Source organism: Artemia franciscana, chromosome 14 (assembly GCF_032884065.1).
Source record: "Artemia franciscana chromosome 14, ASM3288406v1, whole genome shotgun sequence".
In the NCBI taxonomy this organism is placed as follows: Eukaryota; Metazoa; Arthropoda; class Branchiopoda; order Anostraca; family Artemiidae; genus Artemia; species Artemia franciscana.
In genome coordinates this window covers 8,975,150-8,992,618 of record NC_088876.1, presented here as the reverse complement: position 1 = coordinate 8,992,618, position 17,469 = coordinate 8,975,150, and the positions used below count along the sequence as shown (strand labels likewise).

General features: G+C 35.3%; 1 protein-coding gene across 1 annotated transcript in view; it reads left to right on the top strand.

Moving 5' to 3' along the window:
• The window catches only part of LOC136035282 (nephrin-like), a 255,108-nt gene that overhangs the window by 196,216 nt on the left and 41,423 nt on the right, over positions 1–17,469 (top strand). Inside the window, exon 12 of the mRNA XM_065716966.1 lies at positions 10,395–10,703. Coding sequence (XP_065573038.1) covers positions 10,395–10,703 — 309 coding nt within the window. The remainder of the gene's footprint in view (positions 1–10,394; positions 10,704–17,469) is intronic.

The window sequence follows — 17,469 nt, the reverse complement described above, 5'->3', positions numbered from 1 at the left end:
TGGTCGCTTAAAGAAAACAGATATTTATTTTTGTTCTTCTTGGCTTTGAAATTTAAGTGGGAAACCAACTTCAACTTTTCTGAGTGTCTAAGGTTATACAGTCTTTCGTGTTATTTGTTATGCAGCTTCACTATTAAGGAAGACACATGTTTCTGAAAGTATGGAGTCTCTTTCTTTTAAGCTACTGGTATATATTCCACATTTTAGTGCCATAGAAAAGCGCCTTGAGCACGTTACTGCTGAAAAGCCCTAGTTTGAATTGGAAAGAGCACTGCTGGTTGCTAGAGATTGGACACTGGCAGGATCAGATATTGTGTATTTTGCTTACTAAATTCTTGAACTCCACGACTTGCTCTTTTGCCTGGTTGTCATGTCATAATTCGGGTGAAGATCCAGTGGTTCATAATACTCCCTGTTTTGTTGCCGTTTATCATTAGGCCAAAAGGCTCGGGAGTGTTACTGCTTTGGCTGAAGTAGCTGAAGTATTGCTGGAGATTTTGCTTGCAGGACTCTATAAGACTGTTATCGTCTGCAAAATAAAACATCTCTGAGTCTCTTTCTATGTTACTGGACTCCATGGCTGTTGCAGGTGCGGAGAATAAAAGCAATTATAAAACAAAAAACTTCAGTGATAACATTGCTTCGCTCATGTTATGAAGTGGAAGCATCGAGTGCTCCCCTTCAATCATTCCCCCCCAGTGTTCTGTGCTCTTGTAGAAATGTTTAATGATTCCCACGAGCCTATTGGGCATGTTACAGCATCAGAAGACATTCCGAAGTGTTTTAGGGTCAACTACTTCCTCAAAACCTATGAAGACCAAATATAATTTATTTTGCCAATCATAAGCTTCTTTTAAGGCATTTTGAGAGCAAATATAAGATCAGCATATAATTGGTTCGCCTCAAATTCATGTTGCTCCTCCTAGAAGTTAATTTTAGGGTTTGGTTGGATCATATTAAGGCATATGGTCACGATTTGTTTGCCAGGGATTGAGACAAGGCAGATATTTCTCCAGTTTTCGCACTTTGTGGCATCAAAATTCTTAAGAATTTGGCACGAGTGCTTTTCATTCCACTCCTAGGAATCTCTTCGTTTTTCCATATTATCGTAAAGAACGTGTTCCATGCAGTGATGCATTAAGCTATAGAGAATTTAATCGATATGGATATACAGGGTATCTTCAGGAAAATCATACCACATTAAAAATAAAAATGCTGAAAATTTGAAAAATCTTGGGAATAATCATACCACATGAAAAATAAAGAATACAGTACAAAACATAAAAGTCCATCTTTTCTACTTATTTTTCTATATCGGATATTATTTTTACCTTATACTGCTCTTTCGCTCTCTCTCTTTCTCCTCACTCTCTATTGCTTGATTAAATTATTATATATCTGCCTCCCTTTCTCACATTTCTAAGTTTCACGCTTTGTTTCGCCAATTTTTTAATTTGTAAACTGCTTAAAAATGAAAAACAAATTGCCTCTCATACACTTTTGAGAATTGTTATAAACTTCCTGTCATGTTCTTTTTTAAATATTATAGCAAGCAAATTTTTCTGTCCATTCTCATTTTTCACCGCCAATATAATTTTTTTTGCTCAATAAACAATTTTTATTTCTTGCTTTTCTTCTTGGTGAACAGTTTTCAAATTTTTTTCAGCCTTATACATGTAGCGACTAAATATGAACTATGTTTATCTTTTTCTGTTGTTCCTTTGAAATAAAAGTTTAGGAAGAAATGACTGCAATTTCCATTGAAAATATAAATAAGGAAGCCGTCCTTCATAATAGCAAAACTGAATTCAGACAAAAAGACTGAAATGTAATATATCAACTAAGATTTTAAGCAGCCTGTAGTTTTTTTCTTCACTGATCAGAAATGAAGCTGAATTTTTCGTTCTTATAAACTTTCTTCAAGATAAATTCACCCAAGTAAACTTGCTATAATTTTTTATAATGTTTTGATCAAGTCGTTCCAAATGGAACATCATTTGAACCTCACAGTAAATCTTTTATGCAATAAATTTTAGGTTATGAGAGGTTTTAAGTAATGCCTAGTTAAGTGGTGGAGTTTTCTATATTTTTGTTTACGAACTCAGAATTGGTGAAAGGGTGTACATTAGTTGAGTTAGCAATATAGGAATAGAATTTTAAACAAAACGGCCATTCCATAATATGCCGCATAAAGACGAAAAAAACTACATGTTTGCCTTTCTTAAGTCTTGTTTTTTATGTATGTATATTATATTTTTACTGTTATGTTGTTCATGTTGGCATGGGCTCAGAGTCAGTGAACACAAAGCTAGTACTACTACTACTGTTACTACAAACAACTCACCGCAGCACCAAGCCACCTGAGGCCAACACAGCTACGCACCTTCCTCCTACATCCCAATCTATTCAAAGCCACACTCTTTAAATCCTCCTAGGAAGTTTCCACTTCCTTTAAATCTTCCTTTATGACATCTTCCCACTTCAGAAGAGGATGACCTTCTTTCTGTTTAGGCCTAGACGGTTGACCGAAAAGGACAATCTGTCATCCCTCAGTCTAAAGAGTATTATATTACTATGTAGTTTGCTACATACAGAGACCAAGCTAATGCCTCTATAAATACCACACTTACTCTCATCACCTTTTTTATACAGTGGTTTGATGAGGGTTTTCCTACAATCGCTTGGCACTTTCCCTTTATCAAAAATCATGTTCATAATTTTCAGTAGTTTATTTCTAACCAAAGAGCCACTGTATTTAAAACATTTACTTTTCACACTATCAGCACCAGAGGCCTTATAATTTTTTAGCCCTTTTAGTGTTGTCGCTAATTAATCCTCAAAAAAAATACTTCCTTCACATCCAAAATATAATGAACTTTTTCATTTTACTCTATATCTTTTCCTGTAACTATAACCTGGTCTAGCAAATTCTGAAAACGTTCTACCCATGTTTCTTTGACTCTTTTCTTATCACTAATTTTGACTCCGTGCCTATCTCTAACTGGGACAAGTCCCCATTGACTACTCCCTCTCAATTTATTAACATGTCAGTAAAATACTTTACTATTATTCCATCTAGCTGCGTCTTTCAGATCCTCGGCAATTTTATTCATGGTCTCCACCTCACACCTCCATAGTTCATATTTTACTGCTTTCTTCATTTTCCTTAGGTTCCTCTTATTTTCACATGATCTACCACTCAGATAATGTGTGTCCAAGCCCCTTCACCTCTCCCTGAAACATAAAGCTTTTTCACTAATATCCCTAGCTGCGCTCCTAACTTTCTTTCCTAAGACGCCATCAGCAACTTTACAAATTATTTTCCTAAAATTATTCCATTCATCTTCTACATTATTAAATTTTAAACTCTCCACTTTATTATTCAACGATTCCTGGAAAATTTCTCTCATTCTCATCCTGGAATCAACCAACAACATATATTCTTGAGAGGTAGCTACCCTTTCGAGATTTTAGCTTTATATTAACCCTAGACACTACTATACGGTCATTCTTACTTTTGATGTCAATAACAGCACTCTTATATACCCTAGTAACTTGTATTGATCATTCCAGTCTTCGGTTTACAATAAAATTATCAATAAGGTTAGCTGCATTACCATCACATGAATGCCATGTTAACTTATTGGCTATTTTATGACCAAATGCTGTATTGGTCATAACTAGATTGTTACATCTTAAAAATTGCAGCAGTCTGTAGCCATTACTGTTTTTTCCTACACCGAAGTTGCCGAGACTAGGACAGTATTTATACCTATATTTTTTTTACCTAGGACCATGTATATTTGTTCGTGTAACTATAAATGTCTCAAATTACAATTCATCTGCTTCTTAAGACTGATCTCTTAAGACTGCTTCTTAAGTCCATTAAATGATCCATGTTAAGGGGAATAGAACATAACCTTGCTAAACTCCTGATTTAATACAAGACCAGCTGCTAGCCTCATTTCCTACCTTAACCGCAGCAGTATTATTCTCGTACATAGCCCTCTAAAACCTGTTTTAGATACTGTTTTTCTCTTAAAACATTGTCTACAGCATCTCTCAGTCTAAAAAGTATCATATTACTAAGTAATTTGCTACCTACAGAGACCCAGAATAAAGCCTTGATAATTACCACACTCACTATTATCATCTTTCCTATATAGTGGTTTAATTAAGGTTTTCCTAAAATTTCTCCTTTTTCATAAATCATATTCATAATCTTCAATAACTTATTTCTAAGCTCAGGACCACCATATTTAAGAAACTCATTTACTACACTATCAGCACTTTCCTCTATATCTTCTCTTGCAACTATATCTCGGTTTAGCACATTCTCAAAATGTTCTTCCCAGCTCTCCTTAACTCTTTCCTTATCACTAATCGTTGCCCCACTTCTGCCTTTAATTGGGAGTCCGGATTGACCTCCCCTTCTCAATTCATTAACATGCCAGGTTAATAATTCACTATTATGCCGACTAGCTGCATCTTCCAGATCCTCAGCAATTTTATCCACGGTTTCCACTTCACACTTCTTTGGGTCATACTTTAATGCTTTCTCCACTTTCTTTACATCCCTTTTGTTTTCATATGATCTATCACTCCAATAATTTTAGTACTAGCCCCTTCTCCTAAACATGAAGATTTTTCGCTAATAATCCTAGCTGCAGTGCTAACTTTCTTCCCTAAGACACCATCAGCAACTTCATAAACTGTTTTTCTAAAATTATTCCAAGTATCTTCCACATTGTCAAATTTTAAACTCTTAAGTTTAGTATTCAACTGTTCCTGGATAATTTCTCTCAGATACTCATCCCGGAGTCTACCAGCATCATAACGTCGCGGGATAAAGTTACCCTTCTGAAATCTCAGCTTTAAATTAACCCTAGAGACTACTAGATGGCGATCTTTAATTTTAACATCAATAACAGAACTCCTATATACCTTAGTATCTTGTACTGATCCTGCCAGTCTTCGTTTTAATGTAACATAACGAATAATGTTTTCTGTCGTACCATCACGTGAATACCATGTTAAATTATGGGCCATTTTATAATAAAAACGCCGTATTGCTTATAAATCGATTGTTCTACCTACAAAATTGTAAAAGCCTATTGCCATTACTGTTGTCTTTTCCAATACCAAATTTGACTAGGCTAGGATACCATCTATCCATATTGTTACCGACCTGGGCGTTGAAGTCTCCATGTGAAAACACCATATTTCTACCTGAGACCCTGATTATTTGCTCCTGTAACTGTAAGTAAAATTTATCTGAGTCACTAGTATCTCCGTCAGTCGATTCTACATGGGCATATTCTGATATAACTGATACCCTGATCTGTTTAGTCATAAAATGATCAATTAGCATTCTATTTTTAATACTTTCCCAGCCTAAACAAGACTTGGCAGCTTCCTTATTCATCATGAGCCCTACTTCCCGTCTATGTACCCCATCCTTCCTCCCTGAGTAAACAAATTCTATATTACCTAATGTCATGCTTCCCATCCCTGGGATATAAGTTTCTGAAACTCCTAAAAAGCTCAGTTCGAATCGTCTGAATTCGTAAGTCAAAATGCCGATACGATAGTGGCTTTTTAACTTCGTAACATTCGAAGTTCTAATTTTTATGTTCTTTAAATCATTGAAATTATTTTTGCCTCATGAAAAATCAATGATCCCAGATACCAGTGCATGACGGGGATCAACATATCTTCTCAAGTCAACACCGAAGCGCTTAAGCCCGGCTTTAAACCGTACGGTAAGAAGTCCCTGGGACCCCCAGCATGATTGGAGGCTTTTTAGAATCCCGACCCATCTTAGTCACAACATAGTTTTCAGCACTTGGCGGTTCTCTTCTATCAACAAAAGTGGAAATCCTGCCTAGACAGTCACAAAGCTAGTGCTTTTTTGTAAACTTTATTGTTATATGGATTGAGGGACAGCTGAGAGACATTATCTTCAACCTACGCAAATAAGTAAAAGTGTTCGAAATGTGAGCTTTTGATATTAAAATCATTATCAGAGTACCTAAGATATATAAAAAGAAATATTTATATTCTAGATACCTTCAAAAAACCTGGTTAATGATAAATGTCAAAAAACCCAAAACTTTTTTTTAGTAGCTCCCCTCTATTAAAACATTTTCTGCTTTGTAGAAATCATTTTGAACTACTACAACTGAAATAACCTCGAGTTCAACACGCTTAGGTAAGCTTATTACCATCAATCATTATTATGCATAAAAGTCAGGTTGGCCTCAGAGACTATATCTAGTGCCAAGTGCGTAATAAAGACGCCCCCCCCCCTAATACTGTTCTGCAGGACCATTTCTTGTCCCTCGAATAATTCTGATATATACATTGTTATATTGGCCTCCCACAATGAAACCTCTCCCTCCAAGGATTTCTTTTTCGGCGTAAGGCCTTGCAGCAATTTCTACCAAAGTAATCAGAAACTAGAATGCAAATCAGTGAGGTTCGGAAATTGAAGCTGTTTTGTTAGTGATTAAGAAAGTTCAGAGAATACAAAACCTTAACGTAAAATAACAGATGAACAATATATATCTCGGATTCCCCCTCTGAATGGCCCTTGGAATAATTCTGTCTAAAATTCCTATCACGAAAGATAAAAGTAAAAGTCATCTTAACCCATGTTTAGTTGAGGCGACAAATGCTTTGAGCCCAAACTTGGATTTACGGCAGGCAACGACACAGCATTTGCACGAGATTCCGATTAATGGACAATTCTTCTGGAAAAATCTCTTCCTAGCTAATTTATCGATTATGGGTCTCCTCCCCGTAGTAGCATTATGTTTGTAGACATGAATACATAATGAGTCAGATTCAATAGGCTTGAGATTGCATGATCAAGATTGCGACTTTGCTGATAGAAGATCATCGCCAAGTGCTAAATACTATGTTGTGTCCAAGATGGGCCAGGATACCAAAAAGCCTCCATTCATGCTGGGGGTCCCAGGGACTTCTTGCCCTACGGTTCAAAGCTTGGCTTAAGCGCTTCGTTGTAGACTTGAGAAGACATGTTGATCCCCATCCTGCACTGGTATTCAGGACCATTGCTTTTCCTGAGGCCCAAACAACTTCAATGATTTAAAGAATATGAAAATTACAATCGTAATGTTACAACGTTGAAAAACAACCATAACTTCGACATTTTGAGTGACGAATGCAGTCGATTCCAACTGGACTTAGGAGTTTTATAAAATCATATCCCAGGGGAAAGGAAGCATGAAATTAGGTGACATAGGATTTATTTACTCAGGCAGGAAGGATGGGGTACATAGACAGGGAATAGGGTTCAAAATGAATAAAGAAGCTGCTAAGTCTTGGTTAGGCTGGGAAGATTTTAATAATAGAATATTATTCGCTCATTTTACGAATAAAATGTGTAGAGTACCAATTATAGTAACATATCAACCTGTGCAACCAACTAACGGAAATAGTAGTGACTCCGATGAATTTTACTTACAGTTACAGAAACAAATAGATAGGGTACCAGGTAAAAATAGGGATAGACACTACCCTAGCCTAGGCAAATTCGGTGTAGGAAAAAAAAGTAATGGCTACTGACTGCTGCAATTTTGTAGGTGTAACAATCTAATTATATCTAATACGGTATTTGGTCGTAAAATGACACATAAATTAACATGGCATGCACGTGATGGTAGTATTGCTAATTTAATTGATAATTGTATTGTAAACTGAAGACTGGTATGATCAATATGAGTTACTAAGGCAGATAGGAGTGCTATTATTTACATTCAAGTAACTGATTACCATCTATTAGTATCTAGGGTAAATTTAAAGATAAGATTTTGAAGGTTAGCTACCTCCCCGGAATTTATGATGTTGGTAGATTCCTGCATGAGAATTCAAGAGAAATTTTCCTGGGACAGTTGAATGATAGAGTTTAAAATTTGACAATGTAGAAGATGAATGGAATTAAAGGAAATAATTTGTAGAGTTGCTAATGGTATCTTAAGGAACAAAGTTAGGAACGTAGCTAGGGATATTAATGAAAAAGATTTATGTTAAATAGAGAGGAGAAAGGGCTTGTATATGCATTATTTGAGTTATAGATCATAAGAAAAGAATAGGACTATACAGAAAGTGGAGAAAGCTTTAAAACTAAGGAGGTGTGAAGTGGAGACTATGGATCAAATTGCCAAGGGTTTGGAAGATGCAGCTGAACGGGATAATAGTAAAATATTTTACTGGTATGTTCATGAACTGAGAGGGAGTAGTCAATGTGGACTTGTCCTAGTTAAACATAGGAACATTACACAATTAGTAATGAGAAAAAAGTCTAAGAGAAATGGGTAGAAAGTTCTGAGAATTTGCTACACCGGGATAGAGTTACAGAAAAAGACATAGAGGAAAATGAAAAAGTTTTTTATATCTTTGGTGTGAAGGAAGATTTTTTTTGTGAAGAAGGAGTAGCGACAGCATTAAAAGTGTTAAAAATGATAAGGCCTAAGGTGCTGATAGTGTGATACATAATTTTTTTTTTAATATGGTGGTTCTCAGGTTAGAAATAAGCTACCAAAGATTGTGAACATGATTTTTGACAAAGGAGAAGTGCCTAGTGATTATAGGAAAACCCTAATTAAACCACTGTATAAGAAAGGTGATAAGAGTGAGTGTGGTAATTATAGAGGCATTAGCCTCGTCTCTGTAGGTAACAAATTACTTAATAATATGATACTTTTTAGACTGAGATATACTATAGACAAAAGATTAATGAGGTGTTAGGGAGGGTAGGGGTGTGTCTACCCAATTTTCACCCTTAGGTTAATAATTTAAAAGTGCCGTAGCTATCTCACACCTTTAGTCCTTCATTTGATGGATTATGAGCAAACATTTGATCTGTTAATAGAAGAGTTTTGGCGAAGGTCTAGTCCTTGTTTTTTATACCAGACAAGTACATTAAAGTGAAAATTGCTGATTTCGTGTTGAATCATAAATTAAGTAGGGTTGTGTTCTATCCCCCTTTATGTGGTTCATTGGATAGACTTTGTCTTACGTTTTTGGGCTTAGATTATTCTGACGATTTAAGCATCCTAGATGAAATTGTGAAATGAATGAACAGGTGAGTTCAGGGTGCTAGAATAACTTTGAAAATTCATGTTAAGAAGACTAAGTCGCTAAGGCTAGGTGTTTCTGCGCAATTAGATAAAAGTAGCCAAAATGGCGTAATTTTCGGGTAAAATGGCAAAATGACGTTTTGTTTTCTATTCCTCTCAAACATTCCAATATCAAAGTCAATGGTACAAAGAAAGATTTTTTTTTTTCTTCAGCTTCATAAATAAACAAATAAATTTTTTTTTTCAAATCATAAATTTCGGTTTCTTGGCAAAATGTCGGCATAATATTTTTTTTTAAACAGGTCAATATAGCAACTGAAGTTCGTCTACTTTAATCCAAAAGGCTGATAGATACAAAATTGTAATTAAATCGAAAAATAAAAAATGCGCTTCTTGTTTTTCTAATGTTATTAAAAGCAGTTGTTTTCAAAAGGAAAAATTACTTTGGCATGCTCGATCTGACAAAAAAAATAATTAACGGCTTCTGTTTCCAACTTCTTCATTAATGAGAAAAGAGGAAATAACACAGTTACGAAATAATAAAATTTTCGAAAATACCGTGGAAACCAAATAAAACACGAGAAAATACATTTACCCAGCTTTAACGTTGAACAAAAATGAACCCAACTTAGATTGATTTAAAGGATACGGGGTGAATTTGACTTTTCTAAAGCATATTGCCTACAATCTTCTTAATTACCGTCGTCCGTTTGCTCCCTAGTATCTATCAGTCTTTTTCCTGCTCAAAATGTGCAGAATTAGGGAGCCTTCCCAGCTGTCACATTACATCAGACAAATAATTATCATTCTCCCCTAAAATTTAAGTTTCGGGCATTTTGATATAAAATGTCGTTGTTATTTGATGCAACAAAGGTTTAACAATAAATAATTGAGTCGTTTATGAAGAAAAGAGCAAAAAACTAAATTTAAAAAGGAGAGAAAAGGCGCTAGTTGCTCAGATATCCTGTTTAATATTAAATTAAAGAATAAAAAATTTCTTTAGGAATTTTGTTTTAATACTTAAGTAAGTTTTTTCTAAGAAAGCTGTAATTTCATTTCGTATGTTGTACCTTTGTATTACAAAGACAAAGGGCTAAATTAAATTAATGGCATTGCTATTGTCTTTCACGTAAAGACAATGGGAAAAAATTACAAGTATTCGGATTGCTTTTCTCTAAAACCGCTTATTGACAATGAAGCTATTTTCTCAATAAATGAAAATAGAAAGTCAGACCGATAAGTTTCTCTCTAACTTTCTTTTTAATTATATATTGTTCTCATTTTTTCCAGAAAGGCCAGATCCAGTTCGTAATTGCACCCTGTCAAATCAGTCAACTGACTCACTTTCATTCCAATGCTTAGAAGGCTTTAGTGGTGGATTAGAACAACATTTTTTATTAAAAGTTCTTGCTTCGAATGGTACGGTGCTAAGAGATAATATTTCAAGTTCAACAGCTGCCTTTTCTATACGGGGATTAAATCCTGATAGTATGTTTCTCCTAAGTGTTCAAGCAGTAAACCCAAAAGGAAGAAGTGATGCTGTTGTATCAAAAGTTTTCACATTAAGGCCTCCGGAAACTCAAAAGAACACGGAAGCAAGTAAGCAATATTTTTATTTTACAAAAACTAGATTTAATACACTGAAAAAATTATTTGCCGAGTTTAAAAGTAAAGTAAATCTTTTTAGTGTTAAATAAAAAAAAAAGTTTTTTCAACTGAAAGTAAGGAGCGACATTAAAACTTAAAACGAACAGAAATTACTTCGTATATGAAAGGGGCTGCTTCCTCATCAACGCCCCGCTCTTTACGCTAAAGTTTGACTCTTTCTCTCAACTCTTCTTTTTAAAACAGTAAAAAACCTTAGCGTAAAGAGCGGGGCGTTGATGAGGAAGCAGCCCCTTTCATATACGAAGTAATTTCTGTTCGTTTTAAGTTTTAATGTTGCTCTTTACTTTCAGTTGAAAAAACTTGTTTTTTTTATTTAATTTCTGAACGCTTTTGAATCAATGCATGTTTTGATTTTGGCTCTCCGCAGAGAAATAATTAAAACAAAATTTGCATATTTATTTTTTTGGCTAAATGGCTTTCTCATAATTTCGATCGAATGATTTTGAGAATAAAAAGAGCAGGGGAGGAAGCCTAGTTGCCCTCCAATTTTTTGGTTAATTAAAAAGGCAACTAGAACTTTTAATTTTTTACGAATCTTTTTATTGGTAAAAGATATACGTAACTTCTAAACTAGCTTACGTAAAGAATTTTTAATCTCATGTTTTTATTACACATATGAGAGGGTTCGCCCCCTCGTCAGTACCTCTCTCTTTACACTAAATCTTAAATTTTGTCCCAATTCATTAAGAATGACCCCTGAATCACAAAAGCCGTAGAATAAATAGTTGACATTACTAAAAATACTTTAGCGTAAAGAGCGAGGTATTAGGAGGAGGTGAGCCTCTCATATGGGTAATAATTTCTGTTCGTTTTAAGTTTTAATGCTGTTCCTTACTTCCAGCTAAAAAAAAACTTTTTCACATTTATTTTTTCATTGTTTTTTTTAAATAATGCTAGTAAATCCTGCGCCCCCTTCATGGAAATTTTCTTCCCCCATGACAAATTCCTCGATGGAAAGTTCCTCCAGTATATCCCCCTCTTCTTAACCCCTCCTCCCAACCAAAAAATCCTCCTGAATACAACACCTGTACACTTCCCATAACCATTACTATGCACTGGTTAAAGTTTGTAACGTGTACCCCTCCCACGGGGACTGTGGAGGAGTAAGTCGTCTCCAAAGACATAGTTATGAGGTTTTTCGACTACGCTGAATAAAACGGCTAACTCAGAATTTTGATCTGTTGACTCTGGGAAAATACTTAGCGTGGGGGGGGGCCAGGTGCCCTCCAGTTTTTTTGGTCACTTAAAAAGGGCACTAGAACTCTTCATTTCCGTTAGAATGAGCCCTCTCGCAACGTTCTAGGACAACTGGGTCGATACGATCACCCCTGTGAAAAAGAAAGAAAGAAAAAAAAAATAAATAAATAAACACGCATCCGTGATCTGGCTTCTGGCAAAAAATACAAAATTCCACATTTTTGTAGATAGGAGCTTGAAACTTCTACAGTAGGGTTCTCTGATATCCCTATTTTCTAAAATAACACCAAATTTCTCAGGCTCGTAACTTTTGGTGCGTAAGACTAAACTTGATGAAACTTATATATTTAAAATCAGCATTAAAATGCAATTCTTTTGATGTAGCTATTGGTATCAAAATTCCATTTTTTAGAGTTTTGGTTTCTATTGAGCCGGGTCGCTCCTTACTACAGTTCGTTACCACGAACTGTTTGATAGCTTAAACAGTATAGTTTAAAAAGTATAAAATATTAAACTATATTAGTTAAGTGTTATAGTTTATTGTTAAGCTATAACAGTGGTTATAGTCTTAACAGTTTAAAGCAGAGCTCGATGCTTTAGCTTAATAAATATTTAACTGAACATGGCCATGGATCCCCCTTGCATCCCTCGTCTTGGAGCCTTTCGAGGGGGAATAAAATTATTTTATTTTCATTTCGTATTTATTGGTGAATAAAACTCTGAATTCTGAACAAAAGAGAAGCCCAAGCTAACATAAATATGTTCAGACTAAAAAAAGTAAATAAAATATGAAAAAAATAAATAAATTAAAAAAAAGGCGTAAATAATTTTAGATTTAAATTTTCAAACAAATATGCTGAAACTTGGTGGGTAAAATACATAATTGTAACTACTAAGTTTATTTTACACTTCTTGAATTCTAGCTGTTGTTCATTAAGTCATCCGTTGAACTTTAGCGTAAAAGATAAGGGAGAGGGGAATTACTGCTTGTCTCATATTTAAGGTAATAAATTTTTATATTAATCTTAACTTTGCTCTGAAGTTTCTTTTGAGAATTAGCCTTTTTAAATTAATCCCACTAATATTTACCATTGCACAATTTGAAACATCCAGTTTAAAATAAAGTCATTTGCGTTCAGTTGTAAACAGTGGTCTTGCTTTTGGTTATTTTTTGTATCTATTAATTCCATACCACCCTGTCATAGTACAGTAGATTGATGCTCAACTGGGTAATACCGGCCCAACGTTCGTTTCCCGCTCTCGCGAGGTTGGGCTACAGGTCTTCAACCTGTCCCTCCAAAAAAGACCCAGGAATTGAAACGTCAATTCCACGCTGTATGCGCAATTAATGGCTCTGAATGATTCTTTATCCCTTATCCAATTAATTTTACAGAATCTTTTCCTTACATAGGTCACTTTTATTGTTGGGGCTGTTTGAATAGTTCTTATTGATTGTCACTTATTTGGAGTCCTTTGAATTTCCCACCATTGGCATTTTCCATAAGTAAATTTATAAGTATAAGCTCGAAATAGAGCTAATATTGAATTTCGATGTATATCCTGGACTGACAGAAGCTATAGTGACAAAATTAGAAGCATTGATAAAATGGTAGAATGCTTTAAAATGCTCCGGCTTCTTTTAAAGGCCTTTATTTCTAAAACAGGTCTTGCTAAAACAGTAAAATGGCCGTAACAATGTAATTCTTATGACAAGACAAGAATTTTTATGTCAAGAGCAAATGAATCTGATCTTGCAAAATAGGTTGCATTGTCTTCCCTATCCTGTCCCTGTACACTGAATATGATGGTGTGATTTTCGTTAAGATTCTATGACTTTTGGGGGGTGTTTCCCCCTATTTTCTAAAATAACGCAAATTTTTCAGCATTAAAATGCGATTCTTTTGATGTAGCTATTGGTACCAAAATTCCATTTTTTAGAGTCTTGGTTACTATTGAGCTGGGTCGCTCCTTACTACAGTTCGTTACCACGAGCTGTTTGATATATTTCAGAAGAGAAATGGTTTACATGGTGCCGGAGGTTTTGTTAGGCAGTTGTCTGACCCATAAACGGATAAAGTTCGAAGTGACGTCAATTCGAAATTATTTTCTTCTTGGTATCAGACTTACCTTCTCAGCTTCCACAATATATTTTTCACTTTTGGCAAGTGGTGTCAATCCACGATGATGTAAGAATGAGACAAAAATATATTTACAAAAACCTGGGGAAGGGTGCAATGTCCTTACAATTTCAATCATTCCGAAGAAAGTACCAAAAATTAGTGAAAATACAAAAAACAGGTATTCATAGTTATCTAGTGGAGGGAAAGAAATCGGAAAAGGAGGCCAAACCACCATAGGCAGTGCAATAGCTTTGCCTAAGTAAAGAGTGACAAGGGCACAATATACTATGAATTTGTTTTGTTTTTGATTTTTAAAGACCAGGGCACTCCGTATCTAAGGAGCTGTCATAGGAACTTCGAAAAGGGCTCATTCCATTGGAAATTGAAAGGGCTGGTGCTTTTTTTTAAATAGTGTGAAGTGGCTAGACGGCAACCAGCCCCACCCCCCTAACATCCATCATTTCCCCAAACATATCTAGTATAGATTTTGAGATAGCCATTTTTTTCAGCGTAGTTGAAAGGTTCAGTAATTGTCTTTGAGGTTAAACCCCCCCCCCCACAGTCCTCAGGGAAAGGATGGTAAGTTAAGCCCCGGGACATATAAAATGTATTGAAAGCGTGGGTGTATAAACTTCAGAGTTGGAAATCAGGTCATTTCCAGGTTGGAAATCAGAGTTTCTAATTGTGTTTTTAAGAGTCAGAGATCGAAGGGCAACTAGCCCTCCCCCTAACGTTCTCTTTTCGTCAAATGCAACTGATACAAACATCGAGATAGCCATTTTATTCAAAATAGTCTTAAGATCATCTAACAAGGCCTTAGGGTTGATGCAGCCCCTCAGAACCTGGAGCAAGGATCGTAAGCTATACCCCGGGCTTATAAGCTTTATATGGAAGGTAGGTTGTATAAACTTTAGAAAAGTATCTTTTAATTGGAAATTGGAATTTGTAATTCCCTTTTAAGAGTCAAAAGTGACGTAGGGCAATTAGCCCCCCCCCCAACACACTCTTTTCCCCAAACGTATGTGTTAAAAATTCTGAAATTCCCATTTTCTTCAAAGTAGCTGATAGGAAATGTAACAATGCTTCCAGGGTTAACACGACCCACCAGATTCTTGGGGCAAAGGTTGTAAATTATGCCTTGGGGACACATAAGATTTTAATGGGATGGGTGGTCATTTAAACTTTGGATAGGACATTTGATTGGATATTAGAAGTTATAGTGCTCTTTCTAAGAGTCAATAGTGATTTTAGGACAATAAGCCCCCCATCCCGCACCCATCATTTCCCAAAACAAACATCCAATCAAAATTTTCAGACATCTATCATTTTTAGCATTGTTGACAAATCTAGAAATTATGCTTTTAGGGTTGTCAACCTCCCCCCACAGCCCTCGGGCGAATGGCTGTAAGTTAGGCAATTCGTTCATTGTCTACACATAGCATATGTTACTCACTTTGATAAAGATTGTTATTATTCTCAAAAAGGACAAAGAACATTCAGGTGAGCCTTTCAGAGAATTTTGAAAGGAGATTGAACTAAATAAAAACACGTTATGCGTATACGGGTTGTCAAAAGGGCTTAACTCAGTAATGACTAAGTATATTAAATTGGAACTTCGAAGAAACGATAAGAGAGATGAATAATTGACGAAAAGGTAATAATTGCATGCTAATACTACTGCTATAATTATCACATTACTACTACTACTACCACATTGCTATATATAAAATATTGAGAGGAAATTTAAACAAAATCAAAAGACACTATGTACATACACATTGTAAAAAGAGTGTATTTCAAGAATAGATTTGGGTATTAAGTTGGAACTTTCAGAGAATAATTATACATTTAAATGTATTGGCTATCTCAGAATTTTCAATCGATAGCAATTTGGCCCTCTTTAGGGAAAAATCGAACCTCGGTGCCGCAGAGGTGTCACTTTCCTTTGGCTCAATCTTTCTTGGGTACAACAAAAGGGAACTGGAACTTTAAGTTCCATTTAAGTGAGCCTTTTCCGGATGTTCTAGGACCATTGACTCAATACGACCACATCTGGAAAAGAAACACGCATTGGTGATTTTTTTTGTTTTTTTCTGGGAAAATGCAGCGTTCCACATGTTTGTACATAAGAGCATGTAACACCTCTGCAATAGGGTTCTCTAATACGCTGATTGGATACTGTAATTTTCATCATGTTCACTTCCCTGTTTGAATGTGTTAGCCTATTTTGTGATAATCCTGTAAATTTTTCTCCGGCTTGTAGCTGGCCATGGGTAACTCTCCACTTAACTTCCATATATTTGAAATCAGTATAAAAAGAGAATTCTTCTAATTTCATTAGTTTATATCGAAACTCCCTGCTTTACAGTTTCAGTTACTATTACCTAAACTCAATCTTTACTTACAGTTTGTTATCACGAACCGTTTGACCAAATTTATTCTTAAACCTATTATTGCACCCTGAGCTCTCAAAACCTCCAAATACCCATTCATGTTGCAAACATTTTTATCTAAAATACTTAAACTGCCTAATTGCTATAATGATTGCCTAATTGCATAATGCAGTGTTGCCATATCGGACGGAGAGGATTATGCTTCCTTAAGCCTAAAATTATGCTTTTTCTGGACAGATTTATGCTACGCTTTCATATTTTCCCAGGTTTCACGAAAAAGTTGATCAGTTAAGACAAGTCGAATTCTGTCTTATCTTAATAAAGGTTCTGAATAGAATATAATGTGATAATAATAGCCTAATAATTTATTTTTAACCCGCTAAGGGAAGAAAAGTGGGGTATAAACAAAGGAGGCAAAGAAAAGGTAAAATAGCATAGAAAATAAGTAAAAAGGCTTTTTTATGTCCAGGGGAAGGATCTTGGTTCACAATTTGGTTCACATTTTTCGTCTTTTTTCGCAAGTCGTCTTTCTTCTCCAAGCGGTTGGCGGCATTTGAAAAACATAGTGTCTTATATAATCATCAAAATTTTACTTCAAATTCATTAAAAAAAGAAGGAAAAATGCGATTCATATTAAATGATCTTCTTCATCTTCGCTTTCGGAATCGACTTCTTAACCAGGGGGTGAGGTGGCTACTTAGAGGTTTTCGGAATTGTGGAGCTTGATCTGATTGTCTTTAGGGACATATTTGTAGCAAACTGTATCTTTTGTTCTTAGTCGCGATTTTGTGACCAGTACGGCTACAATACTTTCTTTCTTCAACCTATTCCGCTTTTTTGTCTTGACATTACTGATCCAAGAAAAAATTCCTTTTGAGTCTGCGTTCAAATGCGATAGGGAAAGCACCCTCTCGGCGAGTTCTGCCAGATCTAGAAAAACTCTTTCGTCGGTAAAGTGTCTCATTTTGCGCATTGATCAGCATAAAA